This window comes from Salvia miltiorrhiza, chromosome 4 (genome assembly GCF_028751815.1).
Source record: "Salvia miltiorrhiza cultivar Shanhuang (shh) chromosome 4, IMPLAD_Smil_shh, whole genome shotgun sequence".
Lineage (NCBI taxonomy): Eukaryota > Viridiplantae > Streptophyta > Magnoliopsida > Lamiales > Lamiaceae > Salvia > Salvia miltiorrhiza.
The window spans coordinates 37,545,778-37,571,332 of NC_080390.1; the positions used below are offsets into that span (position 1 = coordinate 37,545,778).

The following is a 25,555-nucleotide window of genomic DNA, read 5'->3' on the forward strand; positions in this document are numbered from 1 at the left end:
TTATTAGAGCATCCACATTGGTTGAGTCAAGCCTTGATTAATCCATGTTCGGGGACCACTTATGAATCAAGGGCTGCATTAAACTCATCCTGGTGACTTTATAGAATTAGTTTTGATTTTTGGCTTTTTCATTTAATTTAAATGACAAAATTAAATTACATAATTCTTAAAATTAAAACTGCATTAATTTAAAATACGAAAATTTAAATTACATAAACTAAAATACGAAAATTAAATTACATAAAATTAAAAAAGAAAATCAAACATCTCCGCCTCTCTGTCTCACTAGAATCGTCGCCACCCATTGCACATGAATTTCTAGTTGCTCGGGTGTCATCCTCGACGTATGTCGACATGGATCTCTTGCTTGAGGCGATTCTTCGTGTAGTACCCCTCGGCGATTCTTCCAAGACTTGTGCGTGTCTCGCGCATAAATTTCACGTACTCGGGAGGAAGGACCGAACCTTCTGACGCTTTGCCCTTCGCCTTTGCCTTCATTGCCTTGTTACTTATTGGTCGGGAAGATAAAAATTTTTTGCCCGAGGTCGAGGTAGTGAAATCGTCACTCTTCGACGTCTTTGTCCTTTTGGAGGAATAAACGTCTCTTTTGATGTACAACAACTTGAACTTCCGTTTCGCATGGAGAATCTTCCACGCGTTGCACCACTTTAATGGAACATCCTAGCTACGCAATGTGTATAGCATTTGAGCCTTTTCCCGGATCATGTCATGGGAGTGACCACTTGGCCACTTGGCGTTGGCTTCTACCCATGTAGCTTCCCAAAGCTTTACCTTGGCAGTGATACGGGCCCAATGCGATTTGATTTAGTGGACGGTTAACGACCCGCCCACCATGGCATTAACTCCATCCAATACTCGCCCCCAATAGGATTCGCCTTTCTGGTCGACACCACAGATGACATCGTCGGTCTCCTCGATCCACACACTCTTGTCGCCTGCACTAGCCGGTGCCTACACCTTGTAGGCCTTCGCCTTCCTCGACGTTGGACGTTGTGGCTTCGCTGAGCCATGACCTTCGCCTTGAGGCTCGCCGTCCAAATTCACCGTCGAGAGGTCCGGTTGGTAGTATGAATCGAAAAGATCACCAGTCCAATTTGAGAAAAAATAATCGGGATAGTTGGGATCCATTGAAGAACAAATAGAGATATTAAGAGAAAGTTTTTGGAGGGTGATATTGTGAAGTGTGAAAATAGTGTAGTATGGATAGGTATTTATAGAAGAAAAAATGGAATAAAAAGGGGCAAAGTTCTGTTGGAGGAAAAGAGAAAAAAAAAGTTGCAATAGCAGTTGGGAGGAAAAGAAGAGAACAAAAAAAAGGAAAAATTAAAAATCGGCGAAATAGGCGTTGAAGTTTCGAGTTTCAAACATTTTTTTATTTTTTTATAATTAAAGCGAGTGTAAACACGCGTCTGATATATTACCAGATGAGTCGAGCTCATCCTATCGCGCCACGCCTCAAGTCATCGAAGCCTGCATGGGTTAACTCGAATTAATCGAACGAGTCAACTAATGTGGATGCTCTTACTCTTGATTAAGATTTATAAATTCTATTAGGATTTATTAGTTTTTGCCATTCCCTTTTACTGTATTGTGATCAATAATTTTAATTGTGGTATTTTCAGTTCATCTTTATTCTAAAATGATTCGTAACATGTTAACATCATAACATGTAAAATGGAAATACACACCATTAAACTAAAACCACGCAAATTATATCTCTAAGCTATAGTTGATTAACTCACTAAGTGCGAGCAAGGTGGCTCGAGCCTGCGCGCGCTTCGCACCTCACTGCGTTGCTGCCCCCATCGGCTCGAGGCTTGACTCCAATTTTAGCGTTGGGTTCGAAGAAGTATATATCGGACGCCGCCCCTTTTTTGAAAAAGAAAATTTAAACAATTGTTAAAAAATCTGAAAATTTGTTTTTTTTTAATATCACTATTGCTTCCCAACAGCTCCTTCCCTCTTTGTTTTTTTTTTTTTATGTATTTATTTCATTCTCCTCCTATAAATATACCTATTTTCTATTCATTTTTTTACATCAAACACTTCATAATTCTTTCATTTTTTTCATCTTCTTCTCTCATTTCACATGTTTATTCTCATCTTTCACTTATTAAAAAAGGATCGTGATTCAATGAGTTCTTCAAAAATCAAGCCCATTCTTCGGGCATTCCCATTTTTTCCCGATTGGGGTTCTCGTCTTTTTCTTAAGGCTCGAATGCTTCGCCACGGTCTTGATGCTATCAACTTGAATGAAACTCGTTTCACTCGTGACGATGATATAGCAGAAATTCCATCACTCCCTAAGACAAATAAGATCACGAACCGGCAGCACCTCAACGGAGACTGAGCTAGTTTATATGTTGTGGGTGGAGGCTAACCACAACTCCGGCTCTGATCAAAAGGCATTCACGTATTGGGGGGAGATAACTCGAAGGTTCAGCGAAACTCTACTTTCTGGCACTCCTCACCATGACAACAAGCAGATCAAGTATCACTTTTAACGCGTCCAAAAGGACGTCAAGCAGTGGGAGTCGCCACTTGGAGGAGTGAAATGAGTGGTAATCACTGAACAAGCACAAGAGAGTTATAATGTCAACTACAGAGCTAGATTCAAGTATTTCAAAGCTTGACAGATTCTGCGTGAATCTCAGCGCTTCGCGTCTACCGGCGATGATGTCCACTCGTCAAAGCGCTCCAAGGGCTCGGATGGGAAGGACACGACTACATCCTCCGAGCCAAGCATGTATATATTTAAAAAAAAATCACATTTTATGTTACTCCCTGCATCCACCAATTCGTGTCCTAATTTGTTATTTTGGTATGTCCACCAATTCGTGTCCTACCCATTTTTAGTAATTATTTTCTTAACAAATAAATCACTTTTTCTTAAAAGTCGTACCCCTTCTCCACTCAACAAATAAATAATACATTTTTTTTTAAATCTGTGCCCCCCTTTCTTAGGACACGAATTGGTGGACGGATGAAATATTTAATAAAAATAAAAATAATAAGTTTGAATATCTTTGCATTCACTAATAAAATATTATATTTATAATACATACAATATTTTTCGTGCATCACAATGGAGGCGTAGTAGTCTAATTTAAATTAAATAACAAATACTGAAAAAATTATGTACGTTGAATTGCAAATGTTTAAACAAGATGGTAAATGAAAAGAAAAATATCTCACTCTACACTTTTCTATCCTTCTCAATATTTGGTTTAATTATTTGCACTCTATTTTATCTGCACTGCATATTTTTTTCACACCAACAAAGCTCATTCTCTCTCTTTAAGTCAAAATGTTAGGATATGTGTAACTTTATATTCATCATATTAAAAATTAGCGTAAATTTTGTTCTTATATCAAATTTCTCAAAACTCCTCTTTCTTTAAGGGCTATCATTTCATTAAATTTATTTACATTTTTTTAAAATGCATGAAATATATCATATCATGAAGTTGAACATATATACAAATAGTTAATCAATCTACTCACAAATCAATAACAAAGCTAGTATAAAATAAATTAAATAATCAAACAAATGAAAAGGCCCAACATAAATAAATAAGCCCAATCTAAATAAGTTCACTAGCTCAATTGATTAGACGAAAGAAAAAGGATAATTTTATTTAGGGTAATTCTATTTACTGCCTCCATTTTATTCAATATAGCCTCTATATAAAATAATAATAATAATAAATAATTATAAATTTACAATTGTACCCTATAACTTATAGCCCAAATTAAATACATAATTTTATCCTTATATTCCCAATATACTTAATGAAGGATTAATCCTTACGAGATTAAAACACCAACCTCTGCTCCAGATTTCCTTAACCCATTTTTTCTCTGTTCCATTCTGCATTCCTTCCTCATTCTCAATCACAATTTTTATCATTCCATTCTCTCTAAACTGATATACGAGTTCATATATTACTAGCTCATCAAATACTCGATGTAGAAAATCGTCACCATTAAATACTCCCTTTGTCCCACGAAGCATGACACAGTTTCCTTTTGATTTGTCCCACGAAGTTTGACATGTTTTTAAAAATGACAAAATTTTTACCGTTTATTCATCTTTTCACTTTTCACCTACCACGCTTAACACACAAAATACCAATTTCTTAATTCCCGTGTCGAAAAGAACTGTGTCATGGGACGGAGGGAGTACTTGACAATAAAGGTGTTATTCAATGATTTAACTAATACTACTATGTTTAGTTATTGATCTTTGATTCATAGTTTGGTTGCTTAAAATGAAGAACAAATCATCATTAGAATCAAACTCAAAAAACAACTTTCAAATTTCTAAATTTGTTAGCATCATGGATAATTTAGTATAAGCAGATTGTATTGTGGACAACCTCTGTAAAGATAATCAAGGAGAAAATGAAAAATAAAATCATTATTAAATTGAGATTTAATATAAAACATTACAGTAAAACTGTAAATAACATATGAAGATACAAAAAATAAATGAGCAAAAATGTTACGAGAAATGGTATTTTGTAGTATTCGAGAGTTTGGAGGTATCTTTATGACTCAACCATCCTTATCTTTATGATTGTTTCTACATTTCATTTTAATGACTCAACTTTGTCACAGGTAAGCAAGAAACCACTCGTTGATTTGCCTGCAGCAAACGGCTGGAAGTGAGAGTTTGCTCATTAATTGATCAACGCATCACCACAGTTGGAGCAATAAGTGATGCGGAGGCTGTGAAATTTGATCATGCAAGTGTTGAAATGGGAGGGTGTTTGAGGGAAAAGGAATTGCTTTAGGAATTGTTCATCGATGGAGAGGGATGCTTACTGAGAGTCAGAGATCACACGTAAGAGCGTGCGAAGCATTTGGTATCCACATTCCCCTACCAACTTAAACTAACCGTCTCTTCAATTTCATCGCTGGAATCACACACTCTAGGCCCGGTTTGGTTGGCAAAGGATTCTAGTAGGTTTTGAACTGCACTTTTCTCACTTATTCTGCTGTTTTGATTGCTTCATAAGTGATGCTATTGCTTGTGTCAACTACATATACCTGTAATATAGATAAATATAAGTTTTTTTTTTTTTTTTTCCAGTTGTAAAATCTTTGGCTGTTTTTTTAGGTGTTCGATGTTGATGGCTTCTGTCTTATGTGAGGTGGAGAAATGGTGGCTTTTGCAGTGTTTTGATCCCACATGAATGATCTAAATTATCTGATGAGAAACTGCAGCATGATATGCAAATGCAGCTCTCGAGTTCATATGAAAAAATTATTTACATTAGTGGAGTACTTGCTATGAGAATTCAACCTATCATAAATCTAGCACTCTTGATATTTAAAAAAAAAAAAAAAGACCAATTACATGCACGTAATGACCTCACTTTTAGGAAATAATAACTTTTACTTTATTATAAAAATAGATATTTTTTTTGTATTAATCTGCAACCAATATAATAATATTAAATTAATTATTAATTATTAATATATATGCAAATTTTCTTCCTGTATTAAATAAATATTTATGCCTATGGCATGGAAAGGATTGAAGGTCAAAGTTATAGTTATGGACCTTGGTAATATTGTATATAAATCATTTTATTGTATGTTTATCTTCGCTATCTTTACTAAATTTTTGTGCTGATTTTTGTTACTAAATAAATATTAAAATATATGTTTTTATTTTTTATTATATATATATATATATATATAATTCATTAAGAAAAATAAATTAATGAAATACCAAATAAAAATAAGAATTTAAGATGCCTAAAATCGTCCTACCCAACCCAATCACTTAAAATAGAGAACTAGGAGCACTCCCAGCAGATCACCTAAATGCATCACTAACTCTAAATTTAGGCTAAAACAATTGAAAATGAGATAAAAAAATGCATCCAGCAGATCCCCTAAACTGGATGGGGCCCAACCCAATCACTTAAAATAGAGAACTAGGGCTTGCGAACCTAATTGTGCTACCCATTCACTTAATTCTTTTCCCAAATAGAGAACGAACCCAGCAGCACGACAGGGGGGCATGAAAGGTGAGGGATGAAAGTTTGCTTGGGACAAATGCATTTCACCATATATTTTTTAATTAAAAATTCAGTGGTATAAAATGCATCCCCCAACACGTATTTAGAGTGTATTTTAACATATCGTCCCCGGGGACATACGAGTAGTACATATTCCGAAAATAGAATATTTTTTTTTATCAGGAATAGAAAGTTCTATTTTTATAATTCTGTTTCTGAAATACTCACAGAAACTACAATTACCCCTTTTGTATAAACAACAAAACATGGAAATTTTTATTAAGTAAAAAGAAATGCATATAATTACATGAGAATCTATATATTCCCTCCCTTTTTTTAAGTGTCCCGGAACTCGGTGTAGATGCAATACAAGGTACTAAAACTAACTGGAAAATTTAGAAAGAGGGCCTAAATATGGTACAATAATTTTATGAAAGTGGACAAGAAATAATGAAGCGCAAATCCATAATTATCGGGCCTCGGTGCCTCGAGAAGGTACCTTTCGATTTCATTAGAGAAAAATGATTCAATTCCAGACATAACAATATAAACCATCATAAGCACAATATTCACATTATCTTTGCGTAGAAAGATAATAACTTAAAGAACTAATAGCAAATTGCAACATAATTTGCTACATAACGATTTGCTTCAAAAACTCACAGAACATATTACTTCTTCTCCAAGAAAGGAAGTGCTTCAAATTTGCTTCAAAAACTCACAGGTCATATTTCCAGTCTAGAAGAAGATAACGATTTAAAATTCTAGTGACCATACTTCTGAAACTCCCACTCGCTGTTATCTGCATGATTTAGTCAAGGATTAGATATGAAATCTGTCAATGGCTGCAAGACAATATAGATTATTGGCTGTAACATTAATGAGCACTTTACCCAGAGGGCAAACTTGACGAGTCTTGAGCCATCTGCTAATGCAATGGAAGTGGAAGGCATGATTGCAAACACCTGTAGGAAATTCAATTTAAAAACAAAAACGTAGAACGATAGTTTTGCTTAATGAAACAAAGCCCATAGATGCAACTACCACATTTGGATTCAACAAGGTCAACGGAAACAACCACAAAAGAAGTAGTGATGCGATACCAACACCATCAAGTCATCGACTCCAAGAATAGAACTCTCCAAGCTTTCGCCTACGGGGAGTTGGGGGTTTAAGAAACGACCACAAAAGAGTACAACTACCCAAAGAACCAGATCATTGCATACTCTTCTCAGTACATCCTCTTTTTGGTCTTTCAAAACCCCTGTAACTACTCCAAGTTTCACAAACAAGTTTTACATGTTGTTCACAAGGAAAATAAATATTGGTGACAGATGGTAATGGCCATTAATTCCACAAATTAGAGGAATGGGTTTGTTTTGTAAAAATTTCTCAAAAGCTCAACAGTATGTCAGTAAGTAGAAATAATGTCTAAGTTGCCACTGATCCTGATTAGTGATACAAGTATATTTTATAGGAAATCCATAAAGAAAATTACATTTACAAACATTTGTAGTTGGAATATATTTACTAAATATCAAGAGTTCCATCTCAATCACTAAATACATGTTTGATGTCAATTTGTACAGATACAGTAGAAAAGTTCTGTTCTTGCTGCCATCAACCTGGATCATTGTGGCAACTCAATAGTTAAAATAAAGCACATTGCCGAACAACTTTTATGGTGTTACTTTCCATATGCATGAGAAGGTGGCCACAGCTCAATAAATGAAGCAATTAGATAGAGATGCCACAGCTTCAGGTATGCAAAATTAGCCACAGATATTATCAAAGCCGAATAATTGAACACAAAAGGCTTAATGAAACTAGCGAGCATTTTGCACCATAATAGAAAGTTATAGTAATAAAGTACTGCAAGACATACGAATATTCACCATGAAACCACTGTAGCGATTTCAAAATAGAACATAATAAACTGTAAGGCTTCATAGTAAAGCAAATCAAAGACTAGGTCACTACAGGAGAAATACAAATGAAAGGCTCAGCAGCACGTGTCAGAAAATTCAGTGCAAGCAAGAGGATCTCATGCAGATGTCCACAAGAGAGAGCTTAACAGGTAAATGAAGCTCCAGTTAACAAGATTTTACCAGCTGATTTTATGGCATGCTATCTTTTGAGTTCCCCACAAGAGAAGCTTGTCTCCAATGGAAAGGAAATCTCAACCAAAGATCTTGACATGGAAGACTAAGTCAACACAAAAAAAAGGCCAGCAGGTGTTGAATTAAGTTTGAATTCCCTTTATATATGGTTCAAATGTTATGTTAATGACTGTTGCTGTCTCCGTAAGTAACACATAGAGTCAAAGATATCTTCAGGAAGTTCGGTTACAAGCTTAGCTTGCTGAGATCAATTTTTTTAAAAATACATCAAGTAATGTCATTTATGTACACTTTCTGGCATTATGGCCAAGATAATACATTAAGATATACCAATATTGGCACTTGGCAGTGTAAATACAACTCTCAAGTTTAAACATCTTGTGTCAATATAGATGATCATGATTTTTCATAGTTTTTCATTACGTTTACATACAAGATAATAGAGGTCGAGCAAAACATATATCCTAGAGAACCCGGAATCAGAAACTTAGTGGTAGTTATACAGTTTAGGACAAACAAGAAGAGATGCAAAGAGTTTAATTGGGAATTGGGATAAAATCTTTCCTGGCGAACCTTCACTTACATGGTCTAGGATGCCAATCTAGACTCAATTTCACATGGAATACCGAAACAAGAGATAGAAGCACAGCCTTTGGTTTCTTCGCCTTACTACAATATGCACACCAGAACAAGAGTTATTTGCAGAAAATAATGTTTATTTTCCTTACCAACATTGGGATTCCCTAATCCTGAAATCTATGAATAGAAAGTAGACTCAAGAAATCATTCACCAAATGCCAAGTGACCTAGATGCACATTTCAACTGGCCTTCTAACCAATATCTATGCTATCCAACATCTAGAACTTCGATTGATGGATATGTTTAGAGGAGGATTATATTCTGCTCTTGGCACATCTACTGCAGTGATAATATCATCTTTTCCAGTAGAAGAAAATTAAACCCCAATTATAACATTAAATGGTAAACTCTGCTAATTGGATGCCATTAATTTTCACAAGAACATTGAAGGTTAAGGGACACGTTGCAACAGAAACATACAAATACTACTTAAACCAGAAAGCCAATAACAGATTAAAAGAGAATCTGAGGACACAATAATGTAAGCAAAATTGGTAGACATAACTGATTTTAACAACTTTTAGAAATAAAAAGGTCAACAAATATTCTGCCTGTAGCACATTTAAATTTCTGTCCATGGAGTAGCAATATACTATGCAAGGAGTCGTGATCCAGCTGTTTAACCATCAAATTCAATCACACCAAAAATTGAATAGAACATACCAACCGAGCCATGAAAAATATACTAACAAAATACAGCAAGTGTGTGTGTGTGAGTGAGAAAGAGAGGGAGAGAGAGAAAGGTGAGGAATATACCCCATGCAACTGTGCATTCCTCGCTTGTTGCGCTGGCCTGATTAGCCTGACACTCGATGCCTAATTAGAGCATCACAAACATTAAATCAAACAAATAAAACGAGTTACAAATTAGAAATAGAATAGAATAACGCAAAAAAGAGACTCACATAGATCCATGATATGATTTCTGCAAATAGCACAATTGTCGACCACGATATCTGCACGAATAATTAGGGTTTATGTCCGAAGCTATCTAAAAAACGAAACAACGTACTCACACCAAAAAAAAAAAAAAGCTATAGCAAAGAGAAAACCGAATTACAGAATTACAGTTTAATTTAGAATTGAATTATACCCCAAGCCCAGAGGGAGACGGCGTTCCACTTTTTAATCTCGAATCGCTTGGGTTTCTTGGTGGACGATGAGGGATTGATGGTGGAGGGCCCGGCGCCGGAGGATCCATCGCCGGCGGGAACCATATTGACGTCGGTATCAAGTGAGGCCATCTTAAGTAGGCTAGGGCACCGATTTAACTTTTAAGCTTCGGAGTGAACAACTGTGTATGGTGTGTTGCTCTCTTCTTTGTTCATTCAACAACATATAGGTGATTTTTTTGTGCTCAATAAAAAAAAGAGTTAATTGCGCTAAAACTCACGAACTTTGTCCCGATTCTAAGTTTTTCCATGAACTTTTAATTTTTGTCTGAAATTCCCTCAATTTAGACGCGCGTTTAATTTTTCCACGATTTTTTGCTCCAACGATGCGCCGAGCGGACATGTCTCCTACGTGGCACTGTACTAAACGATGTCATTTTTTAGCACTTAATTAAAAGACGTCGTTTTATAATTTAAACTACCTAAACTACGTTGTTTTGTGGCTGGCAGGTAAAAAATCACGAATTTAACCTAATCCCTTATAATTCTTGCTGTAAAACAACTTTCACCATTGTTGACTGCTACTGTGGAGGCAATTTTAACTCCGAGAAGACCGAGAAGAAGGCGAGAACTTGTTGACGAGAGGAGAAGTTGACGAAAAGTTGAAGAGAAACCACTGTCGACAAGAAGCTACACGAGTTGAACGAACGAAAATTTCGTGCTTGGGTATTTCATCTTTGGAGGGAAAATGGGCGACAGGTACGAGCTTCCCACTTTGTAGGGTTTGTGCACACCTTGTTCATTACATATTTTTCTTTGTTTGTGTCATCTATATCATACTCCCTCCATCCCAATAAAAGTGGACACATTTCCATTTTGGTTTGTCCCATTAAAAGTGACCACTTTCTAAAAGTAGAAATATTTTATTTAATTAAATCCATTTAATCAAAATTAGGGCTTTCTAATTAAATTCTCTCTTTTGCTCACCTCTCTCACGCTCTCACCTCTCTCTCTCTTAGTTCTCTCTCTTCGAAGGTAGGCACTCGTCGGCGGCACCCCTGCAACCTCCGGCGGCGGCGACGAACCTTTCCCCTCACCGCGCGATTTGGGGGCTAGGGCTCCGGCGACGTCCCCTGCAATCTCTGATTTGGGTGTCTGATTTTGGGGGCTAGGCCACTCCGTCCGTCCGTCCGTCCGGCTATGCCACTGCTCTGCTCCGGCTATGGCACTCCATCCGTCCCCTCACCCTCCTCTCACTCTCCCTCATCTCTGCTCTCTCCCTTGGTCTCTCTGATGTATTGAATTGAGACTCAATTTTTGAAACAAATCATTTTTTAAACACATATGGGAGAATTTGAAGGTAATTTCTGGATTTGAAGATTTTTGGATTATGCGATTTATGGGTTTGAAGAATTTTTGGAATGGAAAAATTTCTTGGAGAATTGGTTTTGAGTTTGAAGAATTTCTGGCTATGCGATTTGATGAATCTAGTTTGGGTGTTGGATTTGCGGTTTGATAGAGGGGCATGGGGCCACCGTCGCCGGCGCGCCGCCGGCGGCATCGCCGTCGTCGGAACAGATGCAGTGAGAATGCGACCAAACTTAATTAGTCATTTGATTTTGGTGGACCGCATTAATTAAAACATAATACTTCTTTTCTTAATCTCCGTGCCGAAAAGAACGTGGCCGCTTTTAGCGGGACGGAGGGAGTATTAGATTATAGCATTTAGGGTTGAGGTGAGTTCTGAAATCTGTAAGTTGATTTAGAACTAATTCCCATTCTTTGTCTGTTTTTTTCAATTTGTAGCGATGAATTTGCTCCGTATATACATCATGGAGGGAAGTTCGTTACCATAGGCTCAAATAGCAGATTGTATTCTGGGGGTGAAGTTTCACCTAGATTTGGCTTCGATAAAGATAGGTTTGGATATCTGGATTTAGATGATGAAGTCCAGAAACTAGGGTACGTCTCTTGGAAGTGTCTAGCATATAAGGTTCCGAGAACTCTTGTCTTCATGGATTTGATTGAGGATAAGCAGGTAATGCAAATGGTCAAGCATGTCTCTAAGACTTGTAGAAGTATTAGCATTTATGTAGATGATGGGAAGAGGGGTAACATTGCTGGTGTTAAAGCTGTGACTGAAGTGGTGACCAAGACAGTAACAAAAACAATCACAACTACTAAGAAATCAGTTGATAAGAGAGGGGGAAAGTCAGGTAAAACTGAGGAAAGGTAGATGAATGAGGGCAGCAGGGAGATAAGGAAGAGGATAAAGTAGAGATGGGAGAGAAGAATGTAGCCGAGGGGAAGGAACATGTTAATTTCCAGGGTGATATAGAGCCTATTTACTCCCAATTGACAAACACAGAAGAGTATAACACAGATTCAGATGATGATGATGATTATCACCCTGAGGGATAAGAAGAGTTAGTAGAGTCTGAAGACATTTTAGGAGATTTTGAGTTAGGATCAGAGGATGAAGAATATAAGCAAGCTAGGGTTAATGTGAGATAGAGTATAGGGACACTTGGAGATGATTTGGCTATCTCTAGGGAACAAACTGAAAATGTGTCAAATTATGGAGAGTCCTCTGATTCTGAGAACTCAATGATTAGTGACTCAGATAGCCAGTTAGTGAGGAGTAAGCAGCCAAGGTTGGTTTATGATCTAAAAAGGGAGATTGCAGACATGAAACTAGTGTTAGGGATGCGGTTTGAGGATGGATTCTAATGCAAGAAGGCATTGATTAGTTGGAGTATTGTGAAGGGCCACCCTATACATTTCAAGAGAGTAAACAAAGAAAAATGTGAGGCTTACTGTGAAGAGCCTTGTAAATGGAGGATATATGCAAGCATAAAGAAGAAGGAGAACAGTGTTGTAGTGAAGGTGCAAAACCGCACCAAAAATTAAAAACTGAAACCGAACCGAAAATTTTTGATTTACAATTTTCGGAACTGAACCAAAAATCGCACCGCACCGAAATGATGCGGTTCAATTCGATTTTGCGTTGCAGTTTGATTTTTGCTCACCCCTACCCTAACGGGAGAATATGCATTTAATTATTGATTATTACTACATGCAAAATTTTACATATTCGTAAATTGTGCCCCACACGGGCTGACCACCCTAACGAAAGGATATGCATAGGTAGTTTCAATAAATGGCTACTAATGTTCACTCTTTTTTTTTTTAGAATCGTAAATTACACAAAAGTTAAAGAGGTTATTAGTGGGAAGTGATGGAAGTGTAGTGTTAAGTGGTAAAATCTATTTTGAAGAAGTCGGTGATTAATTATGATATTGACTAACTTAAATATATTATTCTTTTGTATTCAAATATTAATACTTATAAAACTATTGAAATGAGATAGTACATTTTGATAATTAATGATATAGTAATTTTTGATAGTTGATGTTCAATTTTTTTTACAAAATACGAAAAAAAAATATTTTGTGGATGTGTGTACATTTCTTTGATAGTATAAATGCTATTTTACTAAGAGATTAAAAAAACATTTAAATATTATAAAATTGTGATAGTTTAGTTTTGTAAGCAATATTATTGGTTTTGGGTTAAACAGGAACAAATTATCAAGAGAGTATTTATATAAATTTCTCTCGAATTTACAAAACAAAGTATTTGTAAGTAGTTATGTTTTGTAAAATTTTGGTAATTGTGTAATTAGTATACAATTTTTTTAAGTGATGATGCTAATTAAAGAATTTTTTTCCAAAAGCCCAATAAAGCAAATGGATTGAGCCCATTTTTTTTCCTGCTATTTGGGCCTCTTATTCTGTTGTGGCCCATTTTTGCATATAAATATTTTGGTTTTGGCCCATATGCAAAATTAATATATTTGTGAATCTAATTTACATATTTTTATAATATTAGTAATACATAATTTACATAAAACGATATTATCTTTAAATTTAATGTTTTTCAGTTAAAAATTTGGTATTATTAAAACTTAAATTAATTTCCTTATTGATTAAGGTAATTAAAGATTTTTTAGCAATGTATAAGTTACATATATAAGATGTATATTAAAACTGTTTATGTATATCATTTTAATTTAGCTACTTGAATAACAAATTTTAAATCTTGATATATATATATATATATATATTTAATAAAATATTTACGTATCTAATATCTTTATTAATACAATACTTATGTAAGTCATTAAATTTGTGTTCTTCTGTCTTATAATATAAACTGTATGATATGAAACTCTTTTCTTTTCAATTCCTATTTTTAGTATAATGTAATGTACTTTACAATTCCTATTTTTAGTATAATGTAATGTACATTTTCATATTATAAATCTTGAATAATAAAACGCCTTATAAAAAATTAATAGTGCACTACCCATCGTAGCCCATATTATATTATGAACATGACTCTTGTAAATATAATTTTCCGTGTTTAAGAAATCTAATATTCATTTTTTTCTAGAAATCTAATGACCATTAATGAATTATAATATTGACAACTTTATGATTTAATTAATCTATTTTTCAAAAGGCGTAAACCTCAACTTTGTCATAGTTACTTAAGGGCGCGTTTGGTTTTGGTTTTAGGATTAGTCAGTATAGTTTGTAATCAGGATTACTAACATGGATAAAGAGTGATTAATAACCTTGATTTGGTGTTTGCTATTCTACATAGTTACTACATAGATACGCAAGTGTTTGTTTGATATCCATTGATATAAGTTAGATAAACTTAATAAAGGACAAAATTGTCCCTTTACAATTTCTGAAAATACCAGCGTACCCTTAGCCCACCAATTCATGAGCAAACGTGTTTGGAGTATATTTCGCCCGCCACCCCACCATTTTTCACACAGACGAAACGTCGCACACGATCGAAACAGCAAGACGAACACAAGGGTTTTGCGAAAAATGAGTTCGGCGACACAAGGTTATTCACTGCTTTATCTTCTCGCCTATTTTACATTCGTATTTGATTATCGTACGCGGTGAGTGTTGCTAGCGTCAATGAGTGTCTCGACTTGAACGAAGAAGCATTTGTAATTATTCTGTGATATGGCTGCTGGCATGTTCTAATATTTGTTATATTCGTAGATCTGTATTTTTTGATTTTCTGCTGCTATTAGATTCAGCCGACGAGGAAGTTGTTATCTTTTTTTTTTTTGAAGAGTGATATGGCTGCTGGTATGTTTATTTGTTTTGTTTATTATTCGTATTAGATTCCTGCTGCTATTATTCTATGATATGGCTGCTGGTATGTTTATTTGTTTTGCTGTAAGATTGTTACCAATGTAGATGTGAGTATGGAACAATGGATTCGTATATACCAGATAGCAATGTAGATGCTGAAATAACTTTTTTTGCTGTCGGGATTTTTGTATATATACCAGATAGCAATGGATTCGTAAATGGTGACCGCGTTAACAAGACGGACAAAACGCGCCGCAGTTGGTCCGCTAGCGAAGAAAGAGTGCTAATCGCTGCATTGAAAGAGCTAGTCGCGCAAGGATGGAAATCCGACAACGGATTTCGAGCCGGCTATTTGAACAAACTAGAGGAAGCTATGAAGAAAGACAATCCTACCACCGACTTGAAAGGGATGCCTCACATTAACTCAAAGGTGACGACGTGGAAGAAAAGTTACAACTCACTCACACACATCCTCAAGTTTAGTGGAGTTGGCTTCAATGTAAAGGGCACGCACATGATCGATGTAGACAACGAACAATGGGAAATCATTGTGAAGGTTAGCGAGTCTACTTTACTGATAACTTTAATCACGTTTTTTATATATTGCTTAGTCATTTGAACTGTAATGCAGACCGATAAGAGCACACGCGGCATGCGAACCAAAAGTTGGCCGTATCATGAAGATTGGAAAATAATTTTCGGCAAGGATAGGGCTACGGGTGATGAGGCGGAAGATCTCATGGAAGCGGCTCATGAAATGTATCGAAAAATCGATCTAAGCCAACCCCCGCCCGATGGTTCTTATCACGTATCATTAGAAGATATTTTTGAGAATGATGAAATGGCTGATAGTGTGAGCCACACACACAAATAAGAAGAGACTAACAAGGCCGAAGACGAGGTGCGGGTGTCTAGGAAGAGGCGTCGATCTGGTACTTCATTCGAAGACAAGTTGTTTGAGGCGATAACTGAGATTGGTCGGGGTACAGAAAAGAGAATTGAGACAATCGCCAGTAGAATGGGTTATGACTTCGATATCTCAAAAGCAAGAAAGCTCGTATTCGCTGAATTGGGTGCCATTGAGGGGCTTTCAAAACTGGATAAGTTCGAGATCACGGATATGCTTGCAAAGGAGGTGGAACGTCTTGACGTGTTTTTCAGCCTCCCGGATGAAGCGAAGGCCGATTATGTGCACTATTTACTCGGTTTGAAGCGTAATTAAGTCACTTATTATGAGTGATTTACTGTTCTTTTTTTTAGTATGCATGGCAGACTACAATTTGGTTTCCTTTGCAAGGAAGAACTTGACCTTGATGTGGTCTATGTTTCGTTTTTTTGTTGGGTGTTAGTCATCCCATTGTTTTGTCTATGCTAGAACATGAAATTCTGGTTATTTAATGCTCTTTTGATCAATCTTTAGCTTGTCCTACGCAAGAATGGGAACTTGGGGCTATTTTGAAACTGTTGTTCATATTATGTGATGCATAGCTTCATCGCAAGGTTAGCTAAACCCTAAACTGTTGTTAAAATTTGAATTACTTTTATGCATAAAAAATGTTAGCTAATTATTCAAGATTTTTATATTTGTCAATTAGGAAACAACATAGCAGACGATGTAGTCATTAGCAAAGGAGAAACACAAATTTCATTAGAACTTCGACCAAACAATAAGATGCAGTGATGACAAAAGAAATAACAAAAACATAGAAAGCAAACTTGGAAGAGAAAATTCTAGCAGTGCAATAGTTTATCATGGAAGCCCAATTCTAGCACATCGACAAAAGATATAGGCCAGCGTTAATTGGTTTATTTAAAAGGAGAAGATGATGCGCAAGAGCTTCCACCATACCCGACATTGGGATTTTGGTCATCCTTCGGCTTCATCGGAAAATCATTTGCAGCAGGAAAGTTAGAGCTTATTGGTTTAGCAAACTTTTTTTTAATTGGCGACCATGGGACATGCACTTGAGCCTTGAATGGCGTGGGGAAAGACGGCTCCACGCTAGAACAAGCATCCTCTACAAAGAGCTTCTTCCTAGGCACAACTCGTTTGGGTTTCATTATAGGCGAGGTTACCTCGTCTTCGCTTGAGTCTTCGGCTTGTTTCTTAACGGTTGAAGAGTCTTCAATAAGGATGACGGTATGAGACAGCTCTCTCTTGACGTCGTGACGGCCGAACAAGGAGCACATTTGAATGTACTCGGGCTCACCGTTACGATAATACGCTTGGAAGAGTTTATTTTCCTATAACAAACACAAACAAAAAAATGAGTATAGGTAACACAATCATTATCACGATTCAAAGATGGATTTATGGAACATGTTAACCAAACTAAAAACCTTGAATAGCTTTTTCCACACTTTATCATCGGCATGAATCATGTTTGAATGCTTATCCCAATCGGTTTCGCGCCGATTGCACAAGTACTTGAAACACACATACCGATCATGGAGGAAGTCTACTCGTCCCTCGACTTGAACAAGGGACACACCCGCATTCAATTGCGAATTCAGCGTCTTCATCGCATAAATCAATGCATGTGGAGAGAGATGTGGTGGAGATGGGCTACATTCCTCGATTTTTTCGATAAGACATTGTAAGAGCATCTTATCCTTGGTCTCATCCCATTTGTTGACATAAAAAAACAGCGATTGGGGGCCAACTTCAGGGAGCATGATGCGAGATTGAGGGGTGGTTGTGTTTTGAGAAGTTTTTTTCTGTGTTGGTCGTCTTGTATTTTTTGAACTCTCTATACGTGAATTATGGTCTTTTATAGATGGCTTGATGCATAGAGATGAGGAATGGAGCAATAAATAAAATTGTTGTTGGGAGGTTGGGGGTTAGCTGTCAACGCCCCATCAAATGCAAAGACACCTGTTGTTAATGCTATATTAGACCACAAAATTGGTCAACAAAAAGATACTCCTAGATAGATGAAGTACCAATAGTTTTTTGTTGTCACTTTGAATTACCACCAATTAATGCTGACCAAAGAACTGCAGTATATTTCCCATGCACACGCATGGGAAATCAAAGAATTGCAATAAATATGGGAAGGAGTACAAAGGTAGCCATAATAAATAAACATAAATCAAATATGCTTTAATTCAAATATATTTTTCCAAGAAAAACAAGGAAAAATCGCAGACCAACAATTCATTTCTATTCCATTGCAAAAGTAAGATACCATAATGTCAAATTAATAACATAACTGAAAGAAAATGTCTCCACCAAACAATCTCCATCACAACAAAAGTTATCACAACATTAGTCAGCCCACGAGTACTTCAATTTAGGCTAAAGTAAAACCAAGTATCATAATCAAAAGAAAAGGACACTGCTCGAACTATCACCATCAAATCCCCTCACATAAATTTACCTATTGTAATGCCAACAATAAGAATAAGTATAGTGAAACAAATAACGGCGCTGATAGTGTCCAGATACCCACGGGCTGAGTTCCAACCGTTGCCCTGCAAATCAGAATCTCCGGCAGCCACGAACATGTTAGGTGCTAGTGGATGAGATGGAAACGGCTGCTGGAAACCACGATTTTGAGAAGATCCAGGAGATTGCGGCAGCCTTCTAACTCCAAGTCCATGGTATTCGTCGTACCAGATGAATCCCTTCGGGTGATCCCCACGGACCCCACCCAATGGACATTTGTAGTAGAATCGCCCGGGGTTTCTTGAACCATAACCAGCGCACTTTAAGTTCATGTTTCCGTTGCCACAGCTGCATGGAGGGGTTGGTGTTGATACTTCGGATGCGGCGTCCATCCTACCAATGAAACAAACAAGCGAGAATTGAAGTTAACTTTGAATTTACAGCAATCATATAATTAAAGTCAGTTTATAAAACACTACCAGCACTACATAAACACAAGTGCTTTATTGAATATGTATTAAATAGATCAACCACAAACCTAAACGTTATTCAAATATTGCAGCCACATAGATTCGGCTAAGTCATTCCTCGCCGCGTTCCATTGTGGAGAACACTCAACGGTATCTATGAATTCATCGGTCTCTACGACTATGCCGGAGCCATTCTCTTGAGCCGTAGCTTCAAACTCTTGTTCTATGGGGTCAAAGGGCATCTCCATCCGAACAAAATTATTGAGTAGAAAGGCAGCCATAATAAGTCTATTTTGGACTTTGATTGGATAAAAGGACGGAGAACGAAGAATACCCCATCTCATCTTCAAAATGCCGAAGGCTCTTTCTATCGCGTTACGAGCCTTACTATGTCTCAAGTTAAACAATTCCTCTTTATTCTGTGGTCTTGCAGCATTTGGACCCCACTCCTTCAAATGGTATCTAACACCTCTGTAGGGCGTTAGAAAACCATCACTATTCGCGTAACCGTTGTCACACAAATAGTACCTCCCTATCAACATGTCAATCAAGAAGAAAGATGAAGTTATGTTCATGTAATTGTCAAGCCAAATCTAATCAATGAATATTAGCTAGAATTTATACCCTTTGGGACCTTAAGGCCATGAGGTCGGTTAATGGCATCTCGTAAGATTCGAGAGTCTGCCGCTGATCCTTCCCAACCAGTGAGTATATAAGTGAAATTCAAGTTTCGGTCACAGACGCCTAGAACATTTGTTGATATTTGACCTTTTCGTGTTCTGTATCGGGGTTTATCCTCATTGCCAACCATGACACTGATATAAGTGCCATCTAAGGCACCTAAACAACCCTACTCAAATAACACAATTTGAATGAATTAATAATAGAATTATATTTGAATTAATCTATATGTAATGAATGTAATTGCATGTTAGCCTATATCTACCTTAAACCACCGCCATCGTGGATCCGTGCTAGTATCGGGCACAGCCTCGGGCTTGGCTAAAAACACATCGTGTATCCGTAGAATCGCCGCTAAGACCGCATGTACATAATGCGAGATTGTTTGGCCGGATCTCCAGAAATCAAATCTCACGACCCTATTTTATTTATGATGTGCTAAAATTGAAAGGAACATTGCTATTTGTTCTTCAACGGTAACGAACCGGCCATCAACTAGACCCCCCCGCTCACGTAAAATCATACACAGTCTAGCAAAAGTTCTACGATCCATACGTAGGTTCGAAATACAGTCTACATCACTTACGCCGACCAATCGAGTTAAATGTTTTTCTTGGTCGTTTATCCTGCTCAACAACTCGTATTTTAGGGTCGTTTCAGCACGCTTTCTTTTTTTTGATGTAGCCTTAACATAATATGCAATCACAATCACCAACTGAAGGAAGTGCTCACGCAAAATCTCTTGTAACAACAGGAAGCATATGTCACTAACACGAAGACTTTCCCTCCCAGACATTAAAAACACAAGCCACGAAGTATGTGGTGAATCCTATTTGCAAATAGACATTAGCACTGTCAATCCAAATGCAGTAAATAGAATGTGAAATGACATATTTCCAGGAACAAAAGTAGCTATGCCTAAACCATAGAACAGTTATCATTCAGCTCATAAATCTCAAATTATTTCCAACTGAGCACACCTATATTTTGACATCTTTCCAGGTACAAAAGAAGCTATGCCTAAACCACATAACAAGTATCATTCATCTCACAATTCCTCAAATTATTTCCAGTTGAGCACACCTAATTTTTGTCGTAGTTGCAAATATAACAGCACATATTTTCCAGGCAAAATAAACAAAAACACTATCAATCCAAATTCAAAAATGTGAAATGATAGCATTCCAGAAATATCTACAAACCAGCTATGCCTAAAGTAAAGAACAACTATCATTCAGCTCAAAGAACAAAAGCAGTTATGCCTAAACCACATAACAAGTATCATTCATCTCATAAATCTCAAATTATTTCCAACTGAGCATTTGTAATTTTTGTCATTGTTGCAAATTTAACAGCACATATTTTCCAGCAAAAAATAAACATAAGCACTATCAAACCAACTGCAATAACTAGAAGGTGAAATGACAGCATGCCAGAAATATCTCAAAACCAGCTATGCCTAAACCAAAGAACAACTATCATTCAGCTCAAGGAACAAAAGCTGTTTAAAGCAACCAAATATATCAATATAGCAGTCTACTAATCAATTATACACCAGCCGAAAGATATGTCATCATCTAACATATTAATAAGCCAACATATGTTGTAGAAATAACAAAAATTATGGAACTTGTATAAGACGATAATCTGACCTGTGCTGTCTCACCTCACTGGTCTTTGTTCCTTCGTCTGTCTGTTTCCATACATGTGTGTTGACAAAATCAGGGAAAAATCAAAATATTCAGTCATAATCAAGTGATTTTCAGTAAATCAAACAAACATAAAAGATAACAAAAACATTCCCACTAAAGTCAGTTATAAACAAGAGTCGATTCAATCGAGCCTTTGAAATTTTCAAATATCCAGTGATGGGGAAAGCACTAGAACAACATACATGTGGAATTGTGAAGCAATATTGCAGAATTGTAAAGCAGATGCAAAACTAGAGACACAAAATTTTATATTAGAAGTCCCCAACAAAATATTGCAGAATTGAATTCTTTAATCACATTCACGAAAGAATTCTTTAATTCTAGGATCCTACATCCAAATAGATGTATATATCATAAACAATATATGTCAATTCAAAGAAAACTAGATTACGAAAGAGAACTCCAATTTACTAAACATGAGATAACTAGTATCTAGCCTCCATGTGTTTGAAGAAATGACACTAGCCTAAAAATACAATATTTTATGCAAAAATATCAAAAGACCATAAGCTGCAAACTGCAAAGTAAGATTACCTTCGGCCAAAAAAGCGACGAAGCGCTTGACGAAGGCTGCGGCGGTGGTGGTGGCGTGACTACGCCTGTCGTCTGAACAGAGCAGCACGGCAGCAGGCCGGGGGGCAGGGGCGTCGCCGGCGTCGGAGGCGTTCAGGCAATGGGTGAGAATGTGCAGTGAGCGCGAGACTGAGATTTTCAAAAAAGGAGGTAAGAGAGTGAGCTTGAGAAACGGATAAAGGAGATTCATTTCAGATACCTAATCTAAAGCAAAGAAATCAGGTGCATAGATATCGCGCCTAAGCAACATCCAAACCCCAAATTTTCCTGGTAATGCGATATTGGATTTATATCAAATTTTTCGCCGCTGAATAGAACAGTCGAACGAATAACCCCAAATTGAACAAAACCCATCAAATGCTGTTGCTTACCGTTTTTTGCAACTGCCGAGGATGCCTTCGAAATTCTCCCAGTTTTCCTTTCAACACCGCTGGAAGATGATGGTTTGAAATCGCAAAATCGAAGTTCAAACCTTTCGAAATCAGATGGAATGAGAACCGAGTGGGGATGATGAGAGAAATGGCAAAAAGTTTGTCATCGGAAGTCGTGCGAGGGTATCGAAATATGTTGGGATAAATTGTCTAGATTATTAATCGGAGGGGGTTGGAGGGATTATTAATGCAGCGTAATACAGAGATTTAGCAACGGGCCCTGGCTTATAACAGGGCTCTCCACAATGTTTGAATAGAATACCAAACTCCATAATAACCTGGATTAAAATACCTAATATGGTGTATAAACCGAAACCAAACGGCCCCTAAGAACACATTATCAATTCGGACTCATATATTGAGACCTGCTATATGTAGCACCCAGATCATATAAATAATGTCATAATCCAAACTATGAAGAACACTGAGTCTTTAACTCGATCATCACCCATAATAAATCAAAGTAACGAATATTTAATATACAATTGAAAATTATCAATAAAAATTAGGAAATAATAAAGAACCTTATAAGATATATAAGCTCCTTGTACAAGAGTCAAGACAAGAGTACCAAGTCTCCAAAGTTTTAATAATAGTATAATTGTCTTGAGTCAGCGGATAGACTTATAATTTCCCAAGCCACACCTGCTCCCTTTGGTTGGCACATATAAGTTGAACCCAAATTGACAGCGTATATATAATTGTATTTTTATAATGGAAGGAACAAAAATAAACATATACATTCACATTTAAAAGGGAAGACTTTGTAGATACTAAACCGAGAAAAGGCTTTATTGCCTATTAACACAAAAAAAATTCCATGGGATGAACCAATTAAAAAATAAATTTTAAGTACTATTAAATGGGTGTGTGATTATATTTTCATTTCTAATTATCTATACTAATCAAAGCTCTTTTGAAATCTGTATCAACAATGTGTAGTAGAGTGGTTCCTATGAAAAGCAATATTGCTAAGTATTCTCCTTAGGAAAAATTTTGACCGGATTGCAGTCCATGGACACTGTAAATACGAAGGTGCCAAATTGAGTATCATCAACATCTTTCAAGGGCTCCAAAACTCTGACAACTTCAGCCATGGTTGGTCTAAGCTTAGGGCGATAGGTCAAGCACTGATAAGCCAAGGCAGCCACCTTCTGGGCCGCCATTTCAGGGTATTGGCCTTGGAGTCTGGGATCGATAACCCTCATCAGCTTCCGCGGGTTCTTCAACATAGGCCTCGCCCTCTCCACCAGATTCTGTTCTCTGTTAGGCCGGCTCTTGTCTACCGATTTTCGCCCCGTTATAAGCTCCAGGAGTACTACTCCGAAGCTGTATACGTCGCTCGCTGATGTCAAATGACCTACACGTACACTTATCATTCAATGTTGATCTGTTAAAGTTAGTAATTATGCATATGACTATATTATTAGTACCTGTCATGATGTATTCAGGGGCAGTGTAGCCTTGAGTTCCCATAACTCGTGTGGAGATGTGTGTCTCGTCGCCCTGTGGGCCGTCTTTGGCGAGCCCCAAGTCGGCGAGCTTTGCGGTGAAGTCCTGAGAAAAGGGAGCAAGGAAGGATTAGCAAATGCGGTTGAGATCCAACAAGTATATGATGAATAGGGGAATTACCGAGTCCAGTAAAATGTTGGACGCCTTAAAATCGCGGTATATGACTGGTTTGTTGGCTTCGTGTAGGAAGGCAAGCCCCTTTGCAGCTCCAAGAGCAATCTTCATTCTTGTTGACCATGGAAGTGGAATGCACATTTCTGAGTACGTACAATATTCATAATAAATTAATATAGGGTAATCACGAGACTTTAGAGTAATCATCTCTTGCAATATAAAAACACTATAGGTGAGATATGTGGAGTAGTTGAATCTAATATTATTATATCAAAAATCATACAAGCTAGACAAAGTGGTTAGTGGAGTACTGTAAATTAACTTGTTTAACAAAATAATTGACCAATTAGTATTTACAATCAAATTATGCCAGCTTGCAATTTACTAACCAGGAAAGAACATACAAGGGACTGACTTTTTTTCAATATGTCCAATATAGTCTCTTTCTAACAAGTTGATCATGAGAGAGAGAGAGCTATATACACTATATATCTATATATATTTATATATATGTTTACTTGAATCAGTTGAGAAACCCCTTTTCTAGAAAGAAAAGGAAAAATATATCAAAACAAAACAAAAAAGTGGTTGCTGAGTCAATAATAGACAATAATACTTACTTCTGAAGAGCTGATTTTCCAAGCTGCCTCTAGGCATGTATTCATACACCAGAAGCCTCTGCGCTTCTTCACAACAATATCCAATCAGCTTCACCAAATTTGCATGTCTTAATTGACCAAGAAAAACTACTTCTGTCTGATCACCAAATATTAAAAAACAAAAGACGATCAATTTAGAACGATGATGATGGTAAGTGAATATAATGCAACAACAATAATGATGGAATAAAAAATGAAAATAATTGAATACCAGCCATTCTCTGTGGCCTTGTGTGCCGTCCAAATCCAAGAGCTTGACGGCAACGGGCTGGGCCTTCAAACCGGGGCGGAGGGTGTCATCAATGAAGCCCTTGTGAACGGGGCCGAAGCCGCCTTGGCCGAGAAAATTGGTGGACGCGAAGTTGTGAGTGATGAGCTTGAGTTCCTGAAGCGTGAAAACGTGGAGATTTGACGCCGCCAGCGACACGGAGAGCTCCTCCGAAAGCGTCGAGCTGCTCAAGTCCAATAATGAAATCCTTGACGACTGCTGCTTCGCCGCCGCTTTCTTCTCCGCCGCCTTCACCTTGAAACACACCGGAATCAAGTCCTGCCACCTCGCCGCCTTCTTCTTCACTGCCATATATTGATTTTAATTTTATTGAGAATCAAGAATGAAGTTATTCACGTCTTCCCTCTCTCTCTAGACATGGAGGTATAAGGTTTGCAGATGGTTTTATAAGATATATGGTGAGGAATTACATGAATGAATATGGCTACGCTAGCTAATTATTTTATAATTAAATTAGGTGCAGTGCAGTGCAGTGCGTGCTTGTCCACTACATTATTATATTTATATAATATAATATGTATTAGTATTACCTTTACAGTTTGAACATTATTATTGTTTACGACATGAAAAATGATTGAATAGTATGATTGATTACTTCGCCAGACTTTCTATTCAGGG

The 25,555-nt window shown here is 36.9% G+C and overlaps 2 protein-coding genes and 1 long non-coding RNA gene across 3 annotated transcripts; all 3 read right to left on the minus strand.

The window, feature by feature from the left end:
• Nucleotides 1–6,522: 6,522 nt before the first annotated feature.
• LOC131021462 (RING-box protein 1a) lies at nucleotides 6,523–10,644 on the minus strand. The gene is made up of 5 exons (XM_057950655.1): nucleotides 9,907–10,644; nucleotides 9,719–9,769; nucleotides 9,570–9,629; nucleotides 6,947–7,018; nucleotides 6,523–6,855 (listed from the first exon to the last, which is right to left on the minus strand). Exons 1-5 carry the CDS (start codon nucleotides 10,055–10,057, stop codon nucleotides 6,818–6,820), a joined length of 372 nt encoding a protein of 123 aa, XP_057806638.1. The 5' UTR covers nucleotides 10,058–10,644; the 3' UTR covers nucleotides 6,523–6,817.
• A 6,091-nt stretch (nucleotides 10,645–16,735) lies between these two features.
• Nucleotides 16,736–21,264, minus strand: LOC131021464 (uncharacterized). The gene is made up of 5 exons (XR_009100956.1): nucleotides 19,913–21,264; nucleotides 19,591–19,816; nucleotides 19,035–19,498; nucleotides 17,449–18,889; nucleotides 16,736–17,352 (listed from the first exon to the last, which is right to left on the minus strand). It is a non-coding gene; the product is annotated as an uncharacterized LOC131021464 (long non-coding RNA).
• A 1,793-nt stretch (nucleotides 21,265–23,057) lies between these two features.
• On the minus strand, nucleotides 23,058–25,421 carry LOC131021463 (serine/threonine-protein kinase RIPK-like). Its single transcript, XM_057950656.1, has 5 exons — nucleotides 24,860–25,421; nucleotides 24,610–24,745; nucleotides 23,996–24,132; nucleotides 23,797–23,920; nucleotides 23,058–23,723 (listed from the first exon to the last, which is right to left on the minus strand). Exons 1-5 carry the CDS (start codon nucleotides 25,226–25,228, stop codon nucleotides 23,335–23,337), a joined length of 1,155 nt encoding a protein of 384 aa, XP_057806639.1. The 5' UTR covers nucleotides 25,229–25,421; the 3' UTR covers nucleotides 23,058–23,334.
• Nucleotides 25,422–25,555: the final 134 nt, after the last annotated feature.